The 23,000-nt window shown below is 40.3% G+C and overlaps 1 protein-coding gene across 10 annotated transcripts in view; it reads right to left on the reverse strand.

Annotated features, from left to right (window-relative positions):
* Positions 1-23,000, reverse strand: part of C2CD3 (C2 calcium dependent domain containing 3) — a 41,376-nt gene that overhangs the window by 17,600 nt on the left and 776 nt on the right. For 5 of the 10 annotated variants that reach the window (XM_027680935.1, XM_027680934.1, XM_027680937.1 and 2 more), the window contains exons 3-22: positions 22,283-22,440; positions 21,543-21,715; positions 20,645-20,853; positions 19,683-19,815; positions 18,480-18,608; positions 17,206-17,350; positions 16,644-16,798; positions 15,798-16,004; positions 15,214-15,326; positions 13,672-13,790; positions 12,562-12,684; positions 10,368-10,802; positions 9,210-9,361; positions 7,935-8,178; positions 7,020-7,212; positions 5,955-6,135; positions 4,714-4,886; positions 2,844-2,961; positions 1,405-1,673; positions 868-957 (exon numbers count right to left, since the gene is read on the reverse strand). In XM_027680935.1, coding sequence (XP_027536736.1) covers positions 868-957; positions 1,405-1,673; positions 2,844-2,961; positions 4,714-4,886; positions 5,955-6,135; positions 7,020-7,212; positions 7,935-8,178; positions 9,210-9,361; positions 10,368-10,802; positions 12,562-12,684; positions 13,672-13,790; positions 15,214-15,326; positions 15,798-16,004; positions 16,644-16,798; positions 17,206-17,350; positions 18,480-18,608; positions 19,683-19,815; positions 20,645-20,853; positions 21,543-21,715; positions 22,283-22,440 — 3,519 coding nt within the window. The remainder of the gene's footprint in view (positions 1-867; positions 958-1,404; positions 1,674-2,843; positions 2,962-4,713; positions 4,887-5,954; positions 6,136-7,019; positions 7,213-7,934; positions 8,179-9,209; positions 9,362-10,367; positions 10,803-12,561; positions 12,685-13,671; positions 13,791-15,213; positions 15,327-15,797; positions 16,005-16,643; positions 16,799-17,205; positions 17,351-18,479; positions 18,609-19,682; positions 19,816-20,644; positions 20,854-21,542; positions 21,716-22,282; positions 22,441-23,000) is intronic. The other 5 variants (XM_027680936.1, XM_027680933.1, XM_027680939.1 and 2 more) reach the window with 4 other exon arrangements.

The raw sequence follows: 23,000 nt of genomic DNA on the forward strand, positions 1-23,000 counted from the left end.
ACTATTAGACCTCAGAAAATTTCAGTAGTTCCAATCCCAAAGGCACTTTGTTTTCCATTTCATTAACAACATCCATTTTACAATGAAGCTACATACCATGGATCTCCAATTATAAAATTAGGTTTTCTCATTTATTTCCTTCTCTCTTCCCATTAAAAATAACCCCAAAATTTTGTGTCAGAGAAAATGAGAACTGTACTGAACTTAAAGCAGAAATAACCAGGGCAATAGAGAAAACACCATTACTACAAGGCAAAATAATCCCAAACTAACACTAGATAGAGGAGATCATGAGTGGAAAGGTATGTGAATAATTTTTTCACAGATATTTCACAGAATATTCTGAGCTGGAAGGGACCCCCAGGGATCATCGAGATATTTTAGACCTTATTTAAAAAAAACAAACAAACAAGTTAATTCTACTGTTTTCTTATTATCTAACACCTTTGTTTCCAGCTTTGACATCTGAAAAGCAATCACTGATCCTCCACTAAACACTACAACTCTTGGACTTTCCATCTTAAAGGTAGAAAATAAACAAAATAAACAAACTAAATAATATCCTAAGGATTGTAGGTGAGATGTGGTTAAATTTCTTCATAGTAGCCTCAGATTATTCCTTCAGCTACTATTCATCCTACATCCTGAAAAAAGATCTTCAAACAACCTTTATGTGAGTTTTCTAATACAGGATTTTTAGTGAACACATGGTCTGAAAGAACTTTGGTCTAAAAAAACCCCAGGCAAACCACAAAATGGGTTTGATTTTATTTCATTCCAAAAATGGAAATGAAATTTGTTTTAAGAAATTCCAACAGCATTTGAGCATTTGCACAGAATGTCAGCAGTGCAATGCTGCTGCATTACCTGATCTTCTTGTCAGCAGGTCTCTGGTTGGAATTGTGACTGTCCCAAGGAGATAATCTCTCGATGCCCGATCAGCCAATCTGTCAGTGGCTGGAAAAGAAATGATTTTGTAAATATACCATACTGGAACTCAAAATTTAGTACCTCCTTTCAAAGAAAAGCTCTGTTGCCTCAACAGCAAATAGCTCAGCTGTCATCCGGAAAACACTTTTAATCCTTTTAAATGCATTATCTCTTCATCTAAGAAATGATCATGATCACCAGGAGTCTTAAAAACTTTGCACCAGGGGAACATTCTCTCCCAAAGCCAGTTCAGATACTTACATCTAGTAGCACAGAACAGGCCCTGGGAACATTCAAATTCAGGTTGCCCTAGTGGCGGTTGGCCCTGCTCATTGCAGGGGTTTGGACCAGATGGTTTTTGGAAGTTCCAACCCAAACTATTCTATGATTTTATGACTATTCTCTTTTCCATACTAAAAATTAAGGGGATTTCTGCAACAGCATTCAGTCCTTGTTACCACTTGTACTCCTCACCTGACTTGGTGTTCTGATGGTAGATAGAGAAGATGATGATGCCAGACTGCAGGAGTTCCCCCAGACTAGAGGATTCTCCACTGCTTTTCTGAATGATGAGGCTGCAAAGAAACTCTACATGATGCTCAAACTCTGGGCAGAAAGTACAAGCCACGGTTTGTGTGTTTTGTGTCTCTGCCTCAGGCAGGAAGGAGAGGAGCACAGAGACATAAGAATTCACTCCCACACCTGCATAGTACTGGACTGCGGGGTTTTTTTGTGCCACAGCTCTTCATTTAACATGCAAAAAAAAAAAAGAAAAGAATAAATAGAATTAATATAATGTACAAAGAATCTAGGAGTCAACACTATTAAAGCAATTTTTCAAGGCCTCATGGTGAAAAGATGAGACAGAACAGTGAATGTTTAAAGTCCAAATAGATGTGGGTTCTGGTTGCATATTATTTGTCATCTTTTTTTTCATCTGAACAAACTAGGAACAGATAGGAAATGGGAAGAGGAACTATCGCGAGGTCCATCGCTGGGGGCTGTCCTCTTACCTGTCTAAGTGGTTGAGAAATTACTCAGCATCCTTAGAAATACACTGTACTCTAGAATAACTTCCCAAGGAACCTGCTCCAGAAGGGAGCCAAAGGCCAAGCCAAATTATTTTTACAGACTAGCAAAAGGAGGGGAAATCTGCAGATGGAATCATTTACAAGTAAACCAGACTCAGATATTACTGAGGTCATACACCTGAAGGATGAGGAGTCTGAGGTCATCTCCATCACTTCCCTGACTTCGGCAGGGATCCTCATCTTACTTGAATTAAGAATAGATCAGGATTAAGATAGATCAGGAGCTCAGCAATACTGAGAAAGGGTCAGAACATTGCTCTGGAATGAAAGAAGCCATCCTTCTCTTACGGAATTGACTCTAGTGTTAGCTTTTCTCTAATTCTTGAAAATCACATATTGGAACTAAATCCAGGTGATCCTATGCACTTTGAGCAGCAGCCTTATGGTGGAAAGGAACATGTTTCATTTACTAGTTAGTTTACTGAGGTTCTCACAGTGAAATGCAAGAAAACAGAGCTCAGCTAACTTTCAAATATCATCAGTAACACTAAGATCCAATGTCCAAATAGGTACTGTCTTATATCAATTTTATATCAGCCTATGGTGTAGAAAAGTGTGGAAATGTAGGAAATTGTGCCCTTCCAATCCTCATCCCTCACTGGACAAATGCTACCACCCTGTACTGCAGCTTCAGCGGCCAGAATAACCACTGATAGACTTTATAAAGGTAATTTTCCTTCAGAGCAGAACCCACTTTGAATCTTGGTCTCTGCAGATGGAAAGCTGTTCAGTTACAATTTGTTCCAATCTCATGCCTCAGCCTGCTGCCTCCAGATAAAGCTGTTTTAAGTGAAAAATGGTCCTTTTTGAATGAGGCTTTACCTGGCTGCTGCTTGCAAACCTGCTGCTCTGTGTATGTGTACAGAAAGTGAAACAGCTTGAGCAGTTATTCCTGCTTTTTTCATGGATCGTTGGTATCTCACACTCACATCGAGCAAACCTGGATTAAATGGAAGAAAGGAAGGAAAAAAGTGGTCAGTTTTTAATACTGTTACGTCCAATACAATCAATATTTAGCTATACCTCTTGATACAAGCCCTCATATTTGCACTCACTATCAGAGCTTTAAAGTACCCTCCTCAAGCATTTCAACACAACTTTTTATAGCACTGCAGTGACAAAATCTTCCAAGAGATGCTGGAATGAACAGATGTTCTGCTGCTGCACTTGACTCACCTATTACAAAGTAACTGTGGCACAGTGACCTCACCTGTCTGGCCCCAGCTTGTTTTACAGACCTTTTTTCTAAGAAGCTGCCTCATAATTCCTTGTGGCCTTCCCAGAGCTGATGTTTGTGTTATTTGAAAAAGCTACGAGAGAATTTAGAGATGTCTCTGCTCACACCATAAACAGCCCTTCTTCAGATCCCCTTTTCCCCGCCTTACATAGGAAGTTTCACTACAGGCTGTAGCTTGTTTGTCAGGAAAGCATTTTGATACAATTTTTTGGGCATTTGAGGGTTGCCCATGCTTAATCCCTGATTTTTCACTCATTATGGCAACAGTGAAAAGCTGGAAGGAAAACCACTCCTGGTTGGCTTCACTTGCCAACAAAAATACATACTTTTATTTGTCTTGGAAGCAAATAGACTTTATTTTTACACACAGAATCAGAGAATTGGTTAGGTTGGAAAAGACCCATAAGATGATGGAGTCCAACTGTTCCCCCAGCACTGCCAAGGCCACCACTAACCTATGTCACCCAGTGCCACATCCATATGGCTGTTAAATCCCTCCAGGGATGGGGACTCCACCACTGCTCTTGGCAGGACAACTCTTTTGGGGAAGAAATTTTCCCTAATATCCAACCTAAACCTCCTCTGGCACAACTTGAGGCTGTTTCCTCTCATCCTGTCCCTTGTTTCCAGGGAGCAGAGCCTGACCCACACCTGGCTCCACCCTCCCATCAGGGAGTTGGAGAGAGCGAAAGGGTCCCTTCTGAGCCTCCTCTTCTCCAGGCTGAGCCTCTCTCAGCCACTCCTGGTGCTCCAGACCCTTCCCCAGCTCTGTTCCGTCCTCTGGACACGCTCCAGCCCCTCAATGTCCTTCTTGCCATGAGGGGCCCAGAACTGCCTCCAGGACTGGAGATGCCTCAGCAGTGCCCAGCACAGGGGCACCACGTGCCCTTGGCCTCTTGCCCAGCTGGACACACCTGGGCTCATGTTCAGCTGCTGTCACCAGCACCCCCACGTCTTTTTCCAGCTTTCCAGCCACTCTTAGCACTGCATGGAGTTGTCGTGAGCCAAGTGCAAGATGATCTCTCCCATGACCTTCTCCGGCACTGAGGTCAGGCTGACAGGCCTATAATTCCCTGGAACCTCCTTCCAGCCCTTCTTGTACATGGGTGTTACTTTTGCCAACTTCCAGTCAGCTTGGACCTCCCCAATATTCCTGCTGCACAGTGAAATCAAGCTCCTCCTGTTTGCATCCTTCACAGGTGTAGAAGCACTTCAGCTCGGCTGTTGATCTTGACATTTTTGTGGGAGAAGCTCTAATTCTTATGTGACTCTGCTCATGCACTTCTGTGGTTCCTAATACATCCATATCCCTTGTGTCTTTGCACCCACATGGATCTTCATTTCCTGCTTCTCCTGAGGCAGCACAATAAAGGACTTTACTAACACACACTGCCCTAGGCTTCTCTACTAAGCCTGGTTTTACCACATGAAGTGAAAACCCAAAGGCTTCCTTACCTGAAGACCGTGGATGAAATTCCTCTGAGGTATCAGTCCGGGGGACCAATGGAAGATTAAAAGTCTGTATCCCTATTTCTTCCCGATGCTGCATGGTTACCATGGCACAGAGCCGTGACAAAGGCAAGGTCCCTTTTGCCACCAGCTGGTCTCTGACATTTGGGTAATAATACCTGAGAAGACACAAAGAAACAGCATCAACATTTCTCTCACAACTGCACAGAAATCAACTTTAATTTGTGTGTCTTCAAACCCTAATTAGTCTCTCAATAGCTAAAATCTCAAGGAAGTGAATTCCCACGGGAAGAAAGAATCAGTAAGTGCTTAAGTTAATGCTATGAAAGTAATCAAATAATTTCATATGAAAGTAAGTAATGAATAATAATGAAAGGGAGTAGATAATGCTACAAATATATTTTTTCACTGGTTCTAACAGGTCAACAAGCAGAAACTCCAGTAAAAAATTGGCATCCCAAAGAAAAACTAGAGAAGGATCTGGCACCAAATATTCTCCGCTCTCAATTTCCATCAATAAATGAAAATGCTTCTTGAAGAACAGATTTGTGGTATCACTTTGTGAGTGTAAAAAGTTACTCCAAACCTTTTCTTACTGTGTTACATGGCTTCAGATTAATCCTAAAGCGAGTTTTGGCACTTTATCTAATGGACAACTTGCAGTAATTCTCATGTGACTTTGCAAACTTTAAAATGCTTGACTTGTTTACTACAGAATGAACAGATTATTGTGTTTTTCTAAAGCTATTTGTCTTCATGGCTTCTGCTTCCCGCTACTGATACTTAGCTTTGGTTGCCAAAGAAACAATTTGAACTTACAAAATATTTTATATAATTTCTTTTATAGTATTTCTTTTGTAGTAGGAAAATAATCAAACCCAACACAATGAAATTATACTGTCAGGATGCTATTAAGTAAAATGTAGATGTGTCAAGCCTTTAAACATTAATTTTAGATATTGTGCTGACAAAAAAGTGGAAGAAAGTAAACTAAGAACATACACTTTCTAAAGAAATTGTAAAAAGAACAGGGTAATTAGCACTTTTGGGGAGGAAAAAAGGCTTACAGGTTGGAGTTGCAGATATTTATCACCAAATGTTGATGACCTTTTAATTTTTTTCAGTTATTATTAAATAATACTCTGCAATATCCATTCCACAGCTTTTGAATACATCTCTACCTGTATTGCCGTGCCAACTCCAAAGAATAGGATGTTATTCTGTACCTGCACCAGACTTCAAACTGGATTCCTCCTCCAGCCATTCCTGGGGCCATAAATACACCGACCAGGAGCCTCTGGACTGGGACATCAGCAGGAACCACCAGGGAATGATGATGCTCATCATTAAAGACGGGATCAGGGACACACAAAGTGGTTGCTGTTCGAAATGGCTTCAATTTGATGCCTAAAAAATAAGCAGTGTTGGTTAAAAATGGTGGCATTTGGGGGTTTCAAACTTTTCCTACTTGCAATCCTTCAGGAGGCAGGACCCAAGCAATCCATGCAGCACCATGATCTGTGAGCCACAGGCTGAGAACTACTGCTAAATGTGGCTGAAAGCTGACAAATTCCACAGGATTTGCTATGGAACAATGCTACTGACTGTCATTTTCAGTGGGATTACATGTTAGTGATCCAAAGCCCTCAAATCAACCCTACGTTCTTTTCTACAACTGCAATTACTTAAACACTCTTTTATAATCTGAAAAATGGTGGGTTTAGATGGGATATTGGGAAGAAATTCTTCCCTGTGAAGGTGGGGAGGCCCTGGCACTGGTTGCCCAGAGAAGCTGTGTCTGCCCCATCCCTGGAAGTGATCAATGCCAGATTGGAGCAACCCGTTCTAGTGGAAGGTGTCCCTCCCCATGGCAAGGGGGTGGAATTGGTTGATCTTTACATTGCCTTCCAACTCAAGCCATTCCATGACAATCCTAATGATCTAAACCAAGCAAGTCTTCTCTTGGTGTATCCATGAAAATCATAGAATCACTAAGGTTGAAAAAACCCACTAAGGTCATCAAGTCCAGCCACTAACTCAGCACTGCCAAGGCCATCACTAAATCATGTCTTCAAGTGCCACACTCAGGTGTTTTTGAACATTTCCAGGGATGTTGATTCCACCACTGCCCCGAGCTTTTAATTCGGTGAGACAGTCCAAGTACAGCTTACAAGGAAAACAAGCACTGGCTGCATGAATGCTCAGAAAAACACCCCCCCTCTTCCCCAGGCAGAGAGAACATGACTAAACAATATTCAATTAAAGCAATGCAATAAGGAGGAACTACAGACCAAATTTACCATCCTCATGCAATCCAGAGCCTTGCAGTGCAGCACAACCAGCCTCCTGAACTGGGAAATGGTACTGGACGTAGCAGTCGGCCTCTCCCCAGACCGTGGACTGCAAGGGAGTGAGTCCTTTCACACTCTCCACGTGGATCTCAAACACGTGTTCCATCAGGTCTTCCCCTTCTGGGTCTATCTGCTAACAAAACAAAGGGAATCCACATGGAAAGGATGATCCTCTAGGAAAACTGAGAACATTTCAACAGGCTGCCCTGTTGAAGCAAGTGGTTGAGTCATCCCTGGAGGGATTTAAAAGATGTGTAGATGTGGCACTTGGGGATATGGGTTAGTGGTGGCCTTGGCAATGCTGGGGGATGGTTGGACTTGATGATCTTAGAGGGCTTTTCCAACCTAAATAATTATGTATGATGAGAATCTAAGAAGCCTGAGATGGGGGACAGAGCCATTATCTGCCATTTTCCTCCTCAGGGTCACAGAAACATTGAAAGCCTGAGAACACTTTTTTTCCTGCAAAACCCAAAACTCAGCACGTAAAAGTTCTTACACATCCAACTCAAAGGTAGTGGCAAAACCTCCACAATGAGGCTGTGAGAATAATGATTTTCTAAAATTTGTTTTTTTTTTTAACTGCACTTATACAGATAGAAGCAGTGGATATGCAAGGAAACAAAAAGGGCAATAATGTCAAGACTGGTGAGAGCCAGTTGGTAAGAAAAGAGTATAAACAATATAATTCTGTGTGGAATGTGATCATTTATGACGGAACAACATCAAATAGAGACTGGGGGCCACTCATCTGTTAATGAACCTACTGGTAAAACGCTTTTCACACGTCTCTAACATCAAGAATGAGAATTTACTGAACAATTAATAAAAAGGGATTTACTGAACAATAAATACCGTTGTGGGTTTTGTAGGAGGAGGGTCCAGAGAGTGGGAAGGACGTTGTGGGACAGAAGGTAACACTCCTTCTCCATTCTTTAACCTTTGCAGTGCCACTATTTGATCAGCTGATCCCATCGCCAAGATGACTCTGAGGCTTCCGCTTGTGCTGCCAGTAAAAACATCAACCACAGGCATGTAACTGTCCACAGCAACCACTGGGTACTGAGCCTGGAGGAGCAGGTGGGAAATCTTTGGGTCTCTACAAAGCATTAAAACAAAAACAGAACAAAAAAAAAAAAAGAGCCGTTTGAGTAGGAACAGGATCACATGAAGCTCATCTTAGTTGGGATTTTCAACACCACTAAAAACAATCTATCTCCATTCCTCCAAAATTTGTTTCACACAGCACAGATCCATGAGCTGCTGACTGAAAAATGTTATTTTCAGCAATGAAAAAGCACAACTTTCCAAAAACTAACACAGCCTCACCTATGAGTCAGTCTAGAGATCCATGATTAGATGGAAGAAGACTTCCATTTGTTAATGGGAGTAGCCATATTATACTTTTATGAGGTAGTTACATGCCTTTATGTATGGACTTGGGCCATATGAAAAGAAGGAACAGGAACTGTTCTCCCAGAAAAAAATCTCCTAGAAAAAATGTAAAAATCTCTAATAACACACTGAAGATATTCAAGGTCAGGTTGGATGGAGCTTGGAGCAACCTTGTCTAGTGGAAGGTGCCCCTGCCCATGGCAAGGGATGGAACTGGATGAGCTTTAAGGTCCCTTCCAACCCAAACCACTCTGGGATTGTAAGATATACACAAGTAAAATACAGTGGATTACTGAAAAAACTACACAAATGACACAGTAATAACTAACAAAGTTGTGTCCAGCCAGTACCAGCACCATCTGATTTACACTCACCACTAAATCTGACCAAAATAAAAGGAATTAATCCTTTGTGTCAGAAAGAATCTCTTCTGTCCAGTATTTCCATTAATTTTAACTGTGTTAAGCAGGTATATTTATTGACTGAACAAGAAGCCAAAAGATTAAACCCAAAAAGAACAAAGAACTCGTACTTCTGGACAAGGACAGTGTAACTTACTCATACAGTGCTCACTATAGGAAGTTTACCAGGGCAAAAATGCCTTTTGCTATAAAAAGTGTCATTAAGAACCCTCCCACGCAACCCTCAGATACTATCCATGACTTCTTTCCCTCAGCATCAGTGAGGATATTTCCCAACCCAATAAAATATGGAAAAAAAAAAAAAGATGTTTACTTGAATGAGATGTAAAACTGATGCAGAGGAAGTTTCACTAATCCCAGCAGTCTGTCACAGCCAGTGCTTCCCAGCTTGTTCCAGGCTTCAATAATCATGACATTGTCTTTCAGCCTCTCCAAACGTTTGGAACTCAGTGGAAAAGGCATCACCTGGAAGGGTTTAAGACAGAATTAGCATTCAGAATAAACTGGAAAATATTGGCTAAGTCAGGAGCATTCTGGTAACACTACATTATTCCAGTCTACAGAATTGTGCTTTTCAGAGGTGGAAATTAAAAATTAAATGTGCATTTGCCTAATGAAATTCAGAAAACTGGTAGCCTTGGAAAAGAGCTAGCCAGGAAAATAAATAATGGAATGGTTTGGGCTGGAAGGGACCTTAAAGGTCATCTAGTTCCACCCACATAGCAGGGACACCTTCCACTAGACCATGTTGATCCAAGCCCTGTCTGACCTGGCCTCGGACACTTACAGGAATGGAATATCCAATTTAGATAAAGTTTATCACAAGATCATGTGTAATGTTAAAAAACTTTGCTTTACTTTCAAATGCCTCTTTACTAAACAACACATAAATCATTTCACACAACTGTTTCAGATGTATTTTGCTCTGTTTTTACATTTCTTTCAGCTGAAGAGTGTCACAAATTGCTATAGTTAAAACAAATGCGTTTGAGCATCTTGACTTTTCCAAAGGAAAATATCAATAAAAATTACAAAGTCATAACATTACTGAATGCCTGAAATTCTGCTGGTTGCTGGGGGACAGCTCTGGCTCATGTTAGGCCAGTAAGCCACTGATATGTTCACTGAGAAGAACACAGTGCAACACACAGAAAAATTCTACATCTCCATATTAGAATGTCACCATCAACATGTTTTCTTTCTGAAATAAAAAAAAGTCAATTTTTTTCATTTTTAACCTAAACTTTTCTGACTCTTTCTCCTTCATACTTCAAAGGCCTCATTTATTATTTAGATGATTCAAGGAACTGCATTTCAAACTGCAACCCAGTCAAAACAATACTGAAAATACTTTCTGATATATTGAACAGAGTCCAGCAGAGATATTCCTACATACATAAAAGTAATTTATCTATGAAATGTGTTTGTCAGTGTGGAATCATCAGTGTGAAATGGAAAATGTGTGACTTGCCTGACAAAAATTGAAGGCAGGTTGTGTTGAGCCCCACACGACAGCGGATCTCGTTGCCCCCTCAGTGCTGAGCAGTTTGCAGTTTAAATACACATTGCAAGAACTGGGGAGCCCCTTGTCTCCAGCAACAAAATCCTTCCCATCAGGCACCATCAGTAGCACATGCAGCAATAACCCATCTTCCTCAGATGGGGTTATCTGGGTCAGCACATCCTGGGCCACGACTTTCCTGCTGCCCACTCCTCCCTTCTGGAAATCTTCAGAGCTTGTTCTCAAGCAGTGAGGGCCTTCTGCATTTGCACTCATCCTGTTGGACTCCTGGAATTCCAGCTGGGGACTTCTCACAGCATGAGCTAGGACTCGATGCCCAGCAGGAGCTGACCTGGCAGCTGTGCAGGTGAAGTCCTTGTTGTCGGCTGCAAGCTCTAAGAATCCCTGCAAGGTAAGGCCAAGTGGGCTGGTCGGGTGTGCCCCATCCCAAAGCAAGGGACTGCAACAGAAACTATGGAAAATATATCTCATGCTTTGCTCAAGAGCTGTGTTGTCTCACCCTAAGGCATGTGCTGGTTACAAGCTACAGCTGTTGCTGCAAAATAAACGTGTGGTTTTATTAAATAAAGCCCAAACTGGAGTTCAAAACCACACAATTACAGATGATTCAGAGAATGGTTTGGGTTGGAAGGGACCTTAAAGCTCATCCAGTTCCACCCCCTGCCATGGGCGGGGACACCTTCTAGTAGACCAGGTACCTCCAAGCTCTGTCCAATGCGGCCTTGAACGCTTCTAGGGATGGGGCAGCCACAGCTTCCCTGGGCAACCAGTGCCAGGGCCTCCCCACCCTCACAGGGAAGAATTCCCTCCTAATATCCAATCTAAACCTACTCTATTTCAATTTGAAACCATTCCCCCTTGCCCTGTCACTCCAGGCCCTTGTAAATAGTCTCTCTCCACATTTCTTTCAGGTACTGGAAGGCCACAAAGACCCCAAAGCCTTCTCCTTTCCAGTATGAACAATCTGGAAACAATTCTCTCAGCCTTTCCTCACAGGAGGTGCTCCATCCCTCTAATCATCTTGGTGACCCTTCTCTGAATAAAGTAAAAAATTAAACCAATCCCAAGCCCAAAGCTGGCTGAAAATGAACTCCTACCCAGCCAAGGTGAAAAGAACTGTGAGGAAGTATCACAACTGTCACTTGCTCCACTTTGCTACAGCACATGCTGCTTGAGAGAAATTAGGAAAAATAAGTGTTTCTAAATGTTTTCTGTCACTGCTCTTTCACTTTTATGTTGCCTGCTGATTTTAGCTATTTGCAAGTGTTAATTGCTACAGAGCACCATAGATTTGCTGGATGCATTCAGGTGACAAGGCAGCAAGGAGAGGAATAAACTGAAGTCCAGAAGATAAAGTAACAGAATAAAGAAAAGGATTTGAGCCACAAAATGACCAAATAAGGAAAACAAAATAATCAGGTATTTCACTGTGCACCTGAAACCCAGGAGACAGGGCAACCAAAATCAGTTTTCTTGAAGTATTAACTTCCCCTTCGCTAAGTTCTTGCATTGAACTTTGGTTCATTAATTCCCTACAACATCATCTTCCACTTTTCATCTCTCACACGCTGTTGCACTCCATTCTCTCCCTGAATAAACACACCATTTCTCCTCCCTGCCTTCAACACTTCCCACACCTAACCCTACTTTCTTAAACCTTCAGCTGCTAATCTAGAGAGCTCTTTATCTTCACAACTGGCAAATCTGCTGTGCAGGAGTTTTACTCCTCAATGAGGAGCTGAGCAGAAACTTTGGCTGGAGAAAATAACTCCTGAAGTGACAAGGTGGTACCAAGGACAGGGAACACCAGGCTCCACATCAGCTCCTGCCACATGTGAAGCAGAAGGCAAAGCTCCCAGCCCTGTATATGTGCCCCTCAAAATTTGCCTGTGGAGTGGTTTCTGTATCCAAACCCCACCTTATTGACAACATCCTTAGACATGCAGGAGGTTCAAAATATTTCTCCAAACTCTCAAGGAACAAAAAAAGTTCATATTATCTTGTATTGGTCTAACAAACCTTCATATCCAAGACCCAGCAAATTAAAACAAAGAGAGAAAACACAGGAGGGAAAAAAAGGAGTGTGCAGCCAAAATTAGTAGTGAGAGGTTGTTTAACAAACTCGAGATGGTAAAACACATACCGTAAGTGGTCCAACTTGCGGGTGATCTCCCTCTTTTTCCACAGGTATTTCCCAGCTGACACTGAGCAGCTTGGCTTGGATGACCCTGCGGAGCTGAAGCACTGCTGAGCCAATGGCCACGGGCTGAGGACAGGCAAAGAATCAATTTTGCAAGATTTGTCAGGTTTAAAGGACTTCTGTGAAACAAAAGCTTTCTGGGAAGCCATGGGCAGCCACACAGACTCCTCACTCCTACAACATTAGTAGTACCAACAGGGATTTGGAAAATTTCCCCTAGTTCCAATTACTAGAACAACAGTAAGACAACTTCTCCCAGAATCTACTGTAAAGAATTCCAGATTAAGGCAAAAAATTACCATCCCAAATCCTAGTAACTGAGCAAAATTTCCATACTTAAAGATGCAATTTATTCACCTGTTAAAAGAAAAGCACATATCCTCAGTGCTGATTAAAATGCAACATAAGCTGAGTTAACCCCTCTCCCCTTTTCATCACAGGTAGATGATTATAAAAATAATCTTAGTAAACAGAAATGCACTTTTTCCTCCTAAATGCACAAGTTACATCAGTTTTTCACAACTCATGTTATTCCTCTTAACCTGGACAGGATAAAGATACAAACTGCATCCACAGGAATGAGCTGTGTTCTCACTGAAGAACAATGTTTATAATTGATCCAATGTTTTTAAAAACAAGAGATCAGTTTTAAAGATGAGGGAAGGACAATTTTTTTTTGCCTGTCGGTTTCGAACTCAGAAAATCCTTGAATGGAGTGACAGAGAGTGACAAGCCTGGAACAAGCTTTCCCAGGGAAGTGGTCACTTCCAAGCCTGACAGAGCTCAAGGAGTGTTTGGACAGCACTTTCAGGCACAGGATGGGATTTCGGAGTCCAGGAGTTGGGACTTAGATCCTAGTGGTCCCTTCCCACTCAGGATATTCCGGAATTCCATGATGATAGAACAGCAATCAGTTCAACTTATATTATCTGCACATAATGGCACTTCCCTTCTTAATATCTGGTTGTCTGCATTAAGTGTGTGTGGGAAATAAAAATGCCAGGAATTCTTTGTTTTTCAAGACACAAAATAGAAACAACAACTAATCAATACCTTTTTCTGGGTGCTTTTCCTCATGTAGATTTTAAAAGCAAGGTCAGAGTCCCACCAGTGCTCTATCATTGTTCCACCAAAACGGACAGGGAACACAGACCGCTGTTGGAATTTCACCCCTGGAAGATAGGAGCAACAAATATTCCAAATTAACTGAATATAAATAAACTTCCCCCTGGAGATCACTCTGTTACACACACAACCATTTAATTTTGCATAATTTATTAACACCAAGGTCAAAGTAAACTGTTTTTCATTTTCCAAGGCCCGAAAAGAACAGGAGGACAAAATTAAGATTATAATTAAGATTATAACAGCATTTAAAGGCTGCAGTTGACACCAAGTCTCTGTCATCTGTATACAATAAGTCTTGCCCTTTTTTCAGTGGGAGAACTCTGTATTATTTTGAGTTATATAGTCCAAAGTATTCATTGAGAGAGTCAAAGCTGAGCTGCAAGAAAAATCACAGCTTCAGGAGAAAAGGAACATCTGCAAGAAAATACGGAATGAAAGTCTGCAAAAAGAGTACAAGAAGCACAATAACAGTGTTCAAGTACTATTTTTCACTTGTTCACAATGGATAAAGAAGTACTCTTGTCATGACAAAAATGCAGATTAGACATCAGGAAACTTTCTCAATACAGCTTGTCTGGGACGGCTCTGGAATTTTTCTATTGGGCATCTTTAATAAGTGAGTAAACAGCTCTCAGGAAGGATAATGAAGTGGATTGTCTTGATGTCTTCTCCAAATTATTTTCAGCACGATCTGTTTTTCTAGGCTCCAAAGAGCTGGACTCCACACCAGGCAAAGGGCAGGAGGATGGGGGATGAGTTTGAGGTTCAGAAGAAACAGATGTTTTGTCTGGCCACAAATGGAGAATATACAAGAGAACTCAGAATCTCTCGAGTGCCACTCAGAAAGATGCAAAGTCAATGAATGACCATATTGGAGAGGCATTTGAAGGTCACTCTGGAATTCTAGTTTGTGGGAAGACAGCATTGCTTCTAAAGCATTCTCTGCTCAGGGGAAAGAGACAGGAATTGTTTTTGGAGATACAAACACTGGTGACTCTCAGAAAAGTGAGATGTCTGATTTGAGCACAGAACTCAGGATCCCTTGGATCCAACAGATTATCTGAGCTCTTGGAGATATTACATGACATCATCTGGAGAACTTTATTTGAGGTATAGGCATCTCTGATATTTCTAAAAGTAATTTATCTTCCTCTTATTATGGCAGAAAGGATATTTGCTTTATGTTGAAATGAAGGAATGGGATTATTGACTTGCTGTTCTTTCCCTAAGAAAAAATTTGAAAATCCCAATAGCAATACTTTTTGAAGAAAAAAAATAATTCAAAAATCACTTGGGTTCCCTCTCCCTGAGAGGACCATTCCACCACCTGCAGCACGGCAACTCTACACTAATCATGCTAATCATGACTTTCAGGCAGCAAAAGAAATAGAAAACACAACTAAATAATTTCTAAGAGATGAAAGAGTCAACAAAACTAAATATAAGGGGAAAAAATAATGCCCTTACCATCATCTATGATTTTACTTGAAGCTACTCGAATTACTTCTGTTTTTATGGAGACCTGTCCCTTATTATCCTTGGAGACTCCCATGGGAAAGTGGTACTCCACAAAGAAAGTGCTGTGAATAAAAAAATGAATGGATGATCACAATCTATCAAAAATCAAATTAAAAAAATAATTTAAAAAATAAAATCCATCAAATAATGTAATCCATCAAAATGTAATAAAAGTGAACAAAGCAGGCAAGTTTCATGTTCACACAGCCACTCTTTTTTTAGGATAACTGAACCATCTATTTCCTGATTTTTTTCCATATTACAGATTCTCCACCAATACAACCTCCTGTTTTCAGTGTACATTTGGACCTCCCCAAAGCCCCTGGAAAAGCACAGCCTGAAGTGAGGCCACATCAGAATAAATTAGTCACATCTTTAACAAGTTTACAGGATACAATTTCCTGAGAGAAACAGAGAAATAGGAAGACCTCGGAAGCCTGGAGAACTCAGGGAAGCTGGACAACTCAACAAACCTCAGGGAAAACTACGTTAAAGGCACAGGAAACAAACTTGGAAGACACAATCTCTCTCACCACTTATTGACAGATGCAGGTCGTGGAGGCTTTCCCATTAAATCTTTCTTCCTCTGGTAAATCTGGATGCTCTTAAGAGGGATTTTCAGTCTGTCAATGATGACTCTGGCCAGATGTATTTGCTGCAGAAATGCCAACCTGTCTGAATCCAACGATGTGATGCGAGCTGCTTCCCTGTGATCTTCTGGAGGAGCAGTAGGAGAGCAGCTGGAGAGAGGAAAATGAGACTCAGGATACAGAAACATCTTTAACATGACCACATGAAGGGAAAACTGTAGCTTGGTGGGATGTTATTTTAAAAATGTATGTTTCAAATGCATTTTTACAACAAATTTGGTACTCTCTGTAACAGAAATGTTACCATACCCAGGGTACATAACTGAAAAAAATCAACCCAGAAAGTGCATGTTCCACACTGTTGATTTGGAAAAATCTTGTGTTAACTCTTCAAAAAGAAAAGCTTTATTCAATGTCATGTACAAAACTGGGGAGATGACACAGTTATACACAAGAACAAGTCTCTGCTGCAGAGGAACAGCGCCAGGATTTTAGTCATAATTTAGAATCTCAGTTGTGTAACTTGTAAGACACGTAAATGGTTTTGGGTTGGTATCTCTGGAGACATGAAGTTGACCTGACTGTAAAAATAGCAGTATTTGCAAGAAAAAAATTCATAAGTAATTGTTTGGAGCTGAATTATTAAAAAAATGAGCCATACACCTTAATACTAATTGTATTATACAAATGAAACTTGATTTTTAGGGACACTTTTATTGGTTCTGTCATGCAAAAAAGGGAATACAATTAGATGACGTCAGAACAGAAGGCACTAATGTAACTATTTACCTGGGTTTAATTTCTATCACATTCTGATCAAAGGCATTAAAATCTTTCTGTGGATTTGCTGGATTAGCTTTCCTAAGAGTTTCTGTCTTCAATGCTTTGTTTGAGGATTTAACATCATCATCACTGAGGGAATCACTTAAACTGGAATCAGATTTCTGAAACAGAAATAAGGCACAGAAATAAGAAGTTATTTAGCATCGTCTGGAGAGATATATAATAGCCATGATACATACGTTAAAAAGAAAACCAACTTGAGGACTGCTTAACTTGAAACAATTGAAATGGTATCAAAATTTTTCAGCAGTTTAAAAAAAAAAAAAAAGTCTTCCTGGACAATTCTTCCTGAGGAATTTCCAAACTCGGTGCTTGACTCTGTAGTCTTGACAGTATTCTTTTAAAAATGCTAATTTTAAGCAAAGTACTCATGTACTCACAAGCCTTTGTATGATACCTAATGTTTATCCAGACTTAAAATCCTGAAATCTGCTGAATTTTTGATTATGCAAACTTCTGGTTTTCTTCCCATCAGGGAATGCACATTTTCCTTTGGATCTCCACTTACAGGAGTTGTGTAAAAAAGTCTCTCCAGCAGACTCTGGTCATAATGGGGATCCCCCAGTTCACTGTCATACACCTCACTCCCAAGAGAGAGGGAATCCCAAAGGGATCCTGTGCGATCCCACAAAGGCCCCGGAGAGAAATCAGCACTGTGGGTAAAAGAGAGAGAAACATAGCTTAGTTTTCCAGCTCTGGAGATATTTTCTAAGGAATCTGGACAATACCGCCTCTTTTATACCAGATGGAGCCAGTCTGTGACCCAACCTGAAGGGTTATCCTGTAGTAACATCTCTGGATCCAACAGGAAAAAACTGTGTGTGAATTGCAGGTTGGAAGAGATCCCTGGAGATCATCTAGTCCAACCCCTGCTCAAAGGGAAATGACACAAATAAAAATCATCCCATTGGATTTTGAATATCTCCCAAGCTGCAGGTTCCACAACCTCTGTGGGTAACTGACTCCAGCCCTTGGTGACTTTCATAATAAAATATATCTATTAATATCTAATTTATTAATCTAATTTTTATCCTTAACTGCTTTATAACTTTTGGTTTAAGGTACCAGTAATACTTGAGGACAGTTTATTTAGATTAAAAAAACCTAACAAACTATATCTGAGCAGGTAAATCCAAGTATTTTTCGAACATGGTTGGAACAAACTGGGGTTTGTTTGGTTCAAAAGGTTTTCTCTGTGCTGTGAGTTCAAAATCATTTTATGATCTGCAAACATTCCAGTGTTATCCAGTGATAAACCACAGGGAAAAAATAAGTGCAGGGCACAAGATACACAAACTGAAGTTCCGAATATCTGACCCAGAAACTGTGTTGTTCAGGATGCTTCACGCCCCTGATTTGGGCACAATGGAAGCATCGTTTATTCTACTGCTACACAAAATGAGAGAAAAATGTTACTTTAATATTTGGAGGAAGTTGAAAAATAACTATTGGTTCTCTGTAGTTTTAATTTACTGTTTCTTCTTCAAAGAAATGCTGTATTTGTTTTACATACTTAGTAACATTTTAGGATACAACAGTAACAACCATTGAAAAATTTAGTTTTATCAAGGATTTTGATTAATTTTTCTTTTAAATCAACATGACTTGAAGCTTTCTAGGCTGTCCTGCATTAAAGCTGAGGCATAAAACACCTCCATCACTTGCACATTGGTTACATTCCCAAAAATGTGGAGAACTTGAGGAGTCAAGACATATTTTTTAGTATAAAATGGTCAAAAAAGGATAACTTTGCAGTAATAACCCCCAGTGCATCACACTCACCTGCCCAGCAGTAACTGGATTGCTCTTTCTTCAGAGTTTAGATCAAATTGCTGCTCTGAAACTTCAGATTCAAAGTGATGGAAATCTTCAGGAGGGAGCACCAAACTGGACTTCAAGCCTTTGGGGCTCCTGGATAACAGTGATGGAAGCACAGAGGGTAAAAGGAAAAATAAAAATATTAAACAGTAAAAGGAATTCAAGATCAACCCATTAATCCATTAATTGGTCTTTCAATTTTTCCTGCAGAGTCCAAAATCATCTACTTTAAACAAATAGTATTAGTTTGAGCAGAAATAATTTAAATTGTGTTTGCAACAGCATCACTGACTGTCAAAGATAATGACATTACTTTCTGGTTATCACAAAACAACAGGAAATATTTGTATTTTTCCAGAAATAAAACAAGGAAATGAAGTTTCTCCTATTTAAAAAAATAAGCATTTGTTTTAATACTTTTAAATATCATTGAACTGAGAATATTTATTAAGTCTAATGCTAAACAAAGGTGGAGTTAGAAGTTGAAAAGGCACCAACACTTTTTTTTTCCAATTTGCTAAGAAAAATCTTGTGGAAGAAGATAATGACTAATAATTTTGAGAACATAGTTATATAGATGCAAATTTTCATGGGAATGTTGACATCAGGAGATACAAATTAGAATATATAACAAAACATATAAAAATAATATATACTATTTATATATATTATTTTTCATAATTGTATAGTTTATTATTTTATATTATTATTGTGTATTATTTTATAATATATAGAATAAAATATATAATAAAAAGTATCCAATTTACTTATTTGAAAACCTGTTCTTTGTGATGAAGTAACCATTTCACTTGCAATTCCTTACACCACTCTTATTCTTTACCAACACTTAATATTTCCTTATCAATTTCCTCATCATTAATATTTCCTTATCAATATTTAATATTTCTTATCAATATTTCCTTATCAACTAAATACAAATATACCACAAAACAAAATTAAAATCAATTACTTAAATCAAGGTTTACTACTTCAAGATTAAAATAAATTCACAAAATTTAGGCTTTATTCACAGGTAGAATTTAATTTTCCATTTGAATGAGAATCCTAAAACGCATCCCACGAATATGGGTATTTCAAGTTTTCCTGATAAGGCCTCAAAATGTATAGTTTGGAACTTAAATCTCACCTCCCCCATTCCAAGCTCACCTTGTTAATGCTTTAAAATCCTCTCTCTCCATAAGTGGAACCACTTTATTCAGTTCAATCTCCATGTCAGGGCTGGATTTCATTGCAGAGACAACCATGGCATCCCGGAGTTTCCTGCCCTGATCCAAGAGAGCTGGGAAACAAGCAGAAAGATTTATATTTCAGCATTCAAATGCGATTTAAAAGCAATACATAAACACAATAAATGTGTCAATGACAGTCAAGAAACTTCTGTTTTCTGCTGTTATAAAAAGATCTTAATACACTGGGGACTAAACATGTCTTATACACCAAAAAACAGCTCAGTGAGAGTGATCCTGCATCAGTTTCCCACTCAGAGCTGTAAAAACCACTCACCCACACACACCAAGTTGGGCATTGGAAAGGCATTATTAGGATATAAAAGCAAAACTAATTTAGGGAAGACTAGTTTGTAACCTTACGATGTCTGATTTTAGGTCTTTTCTGTGAATATGAAGCTCAAAACACAGCATATATGGAAATGTGTCCTACTCTGATGCTCATTTCAATCCAGTCCAGGCAGCCTGTGGTCTAAAAAGGATGGAAATAGTTTTCCACCCGAAAATACCAACAGAATAGGAACCCTCCCAAGACCCCCCTGAACAGGAGCAGCAGTTCTGACAGTCACTTCAAAAGACATCTCAAAGACTAAAAGCCTGTGAAGCTGAGCTTCTTTTTCTTTTACTCCTCCAGGCCCAGGAATCCTGCTGGGCCACCGTGTTTTCCCTGAGCCGGATACTGCAGTCACCTTCCAACAAGACTAAATCAGCAGTTTTTAAGTAAAGTAAAAAAATATAAAAATTATCTTTGACATACTACAGTGAGAGGGTGCAAAAAGGATCCCTTTTCCTTCAGAAAATCTCAGCTCTGGAGAAGCACTGGAAACATTATCAAGAGCTGTTTGTTGTGAACCTCAAAGACAATGCCAGTTGCACACAAACCTGACAGCAGGTCTTTTGTAGCTGGGTTGCTCGTGGAGAGCATCCGTGTGTTCATTCCAGTATTGGTGCTGGGGGGAAACAACAGGGAAGGATTTGAAGGATTCATTTTCCAAGGCTCATCTGGTAAACTCCCAGGGTGATAAGAAGCAGGAGAAGTGTCCTTTATGTTTTCAGAGTTCTCTTGGAAGAGCAAATGGTCCTTTCCTCTACTGAAAAATGAAATGTTACTTCAGTAACAACTCAAGTGGGTGGGTAAAGAGATTCCAAACTCTTCAAATGCTCCAAAAAGAAATGTGATGTTATGTTCATGAGTTCTCATCTGCCACTTAGACCATGAGAGGTACAATTCAAGCTGCAAGTAAAAGACTTACATCTTTTTAAAAGATCTTTTTACAAGAGCATGTCGTGACAGGACAAGGGGGAATGGATTCAAACTGAGATCAGGTTTAGATTAGATATTAGGAGATAATTCTTCCCTATGAGGGTGGGGAGGCCCTGGCACAGGTTGCCCAGAGAAGCTGTGGCTGCCCTGTCCCTGGAAGTGTTCAAGGCCAGGTTAGACAGGGCTTGGAGCAACCTGGTCTAGTGGAAGGTGCCCCTGCCCATGGCAGGGGGTGGAACTGGATGATCTTTAAGGTCCCTTCCATTCTGTGATTTGTTGCACCTCTTGTGTGAACCAGCATGGCTTGAACTAAGTCAACATAGGATGCAAATTTCTGCCAGATGACAAACTGTCCCTGTAAGCTCAGAAACCTTCAACACTCTGGATTTCATGTAACATACACACTCAAAAAGATTAAGCATTCCATAACTCACAAGTGTATAGTTATCACAAAAAAACCTGTGTGAACTGCAAAATAAACCAGAACTTTGCCATGGCAGAAAAAAAAAAGAGTACCTGGGGCTTGTGGCTTTGCTGTTGTCAACAGACTCTGGGTCAGCAACAGCCACCTGCGTGTGCCTGGGCTGCGGGGACTTGCTGCTTCCTTGAGCAGGAGCAGGGTCCAAACTTCCCTCTGTGGTGGTGCTTGTGTCATACACTTCTGGCAGAGGTTCTAGAACCAGCGAGACCTGAAAGACAGAAGGTGAAAATATTACTTTGTTCTTTTCTTAGCTAAGTGCAGCACATACTGTATTCAACTTTACTTGTCATGCCATGAAAAACTGTTGCTCTTCCACAGGAAGTAATATTTACATTTTGCATAACTCTGACACGATTTACAAGTACTTGTTTCCCACTCCATGTTTTCCAATCTCAGACAATTGTCTTTCAGCATCAATTTTCCCGAGCCAGGGCTGCAGGACAGAACTTTCCTCATTCCAGATTTCAAAATCTCCTACAATTCCAGCCCAGTGAAGTGTTAGAATTGAGGATCCATTTTTAAATCTACCTGCAAAAACTCACTCTCAGCGTACAGATGACATTTTCTTTATCAAGCTGAACTACCACAGATCCCTCTAAACAAAACAGACTCAACCCCACCAATATTTATTTTTCGCTTACTACCTTAGCTCAGAAATGCCTTGGACAGAGATTAGGTCTGCGGTGTGCCATGTACAGCTTGATCCTGGCACTTGATTATACACATAATTTATAATAACATAATTTATAATAAAGAGCACAGACATCAGGACTACCTGCAGCTCTCCAAGTTTAGCAGATGTTGGTGATACCACGGGGAAAGACCCTTTGATGGGATGGTTGGGAGAGAGCTGGGACAGTTTGGTGATCTGCACTTTGCCAATGGGGAGGTGGTCAAGCTTGGTCAGGACCTCCAGGACAAGCACACCCATATCTGTGAAAATTAGGAACAGTTTCAGGTCAGCCTCATGGTCACAATTAACACTTTTTGATTAAAATGACAGAGATGTCAGAGGTTGTTATGTTTTATATGGAAATGATAATAAAATGAGACATCAGGCAGAGAAGAGTCACTACAGATATTATTACTGCTATGTGATAAATAAACACAAGATTACCAGTAAAAGAAATGACATAACAAGGGGGAATGGCTTCCCACTGCCAGAGGGCAGGGTTACATGGGATATTGGGAAGGAATTCTTCCCTGTGAGGGTGGGGAGGCCCTGGCACAGGTTGCCCAGAGAAGCTGTCCCATCCCTGGAAGTGTTCCAGGCCAGGTTGGATGGAACTTGGAGCAACATGGTCTAGTGTATGGCAGAGGGTGGACCTGGATGAGCTTTACGGTCCCTCCCAGTCTGGGATTCTATGAGTAGCAACAGCCAGCACAGGTTTTACAGACAGACTCTGGACATCAGGCTTGCATTAATTTCCTGCATATCTTTCACTAAATTAAGTACTAAATTAACCTTACAAGCTCAGCTGAGTACCTTCCTA

This window comes from Neopelma chrysocephalum, unplaced genomic scaffold, assembly GCF_003984885.1.
Source record: "Neopelma chrysocephalum unplaced genomic scaffold, ASM398488v2 Primary Assembly neopelma1_60, whole genome shotgun sequence".
Classification (NCBI taxonomy): domain Eukaryota; kingdom Metazoa; phylum Chordata; class Aves; order Passeriformes; family Pipridae; genus Neopelma; species Neopelma chrysocephalum.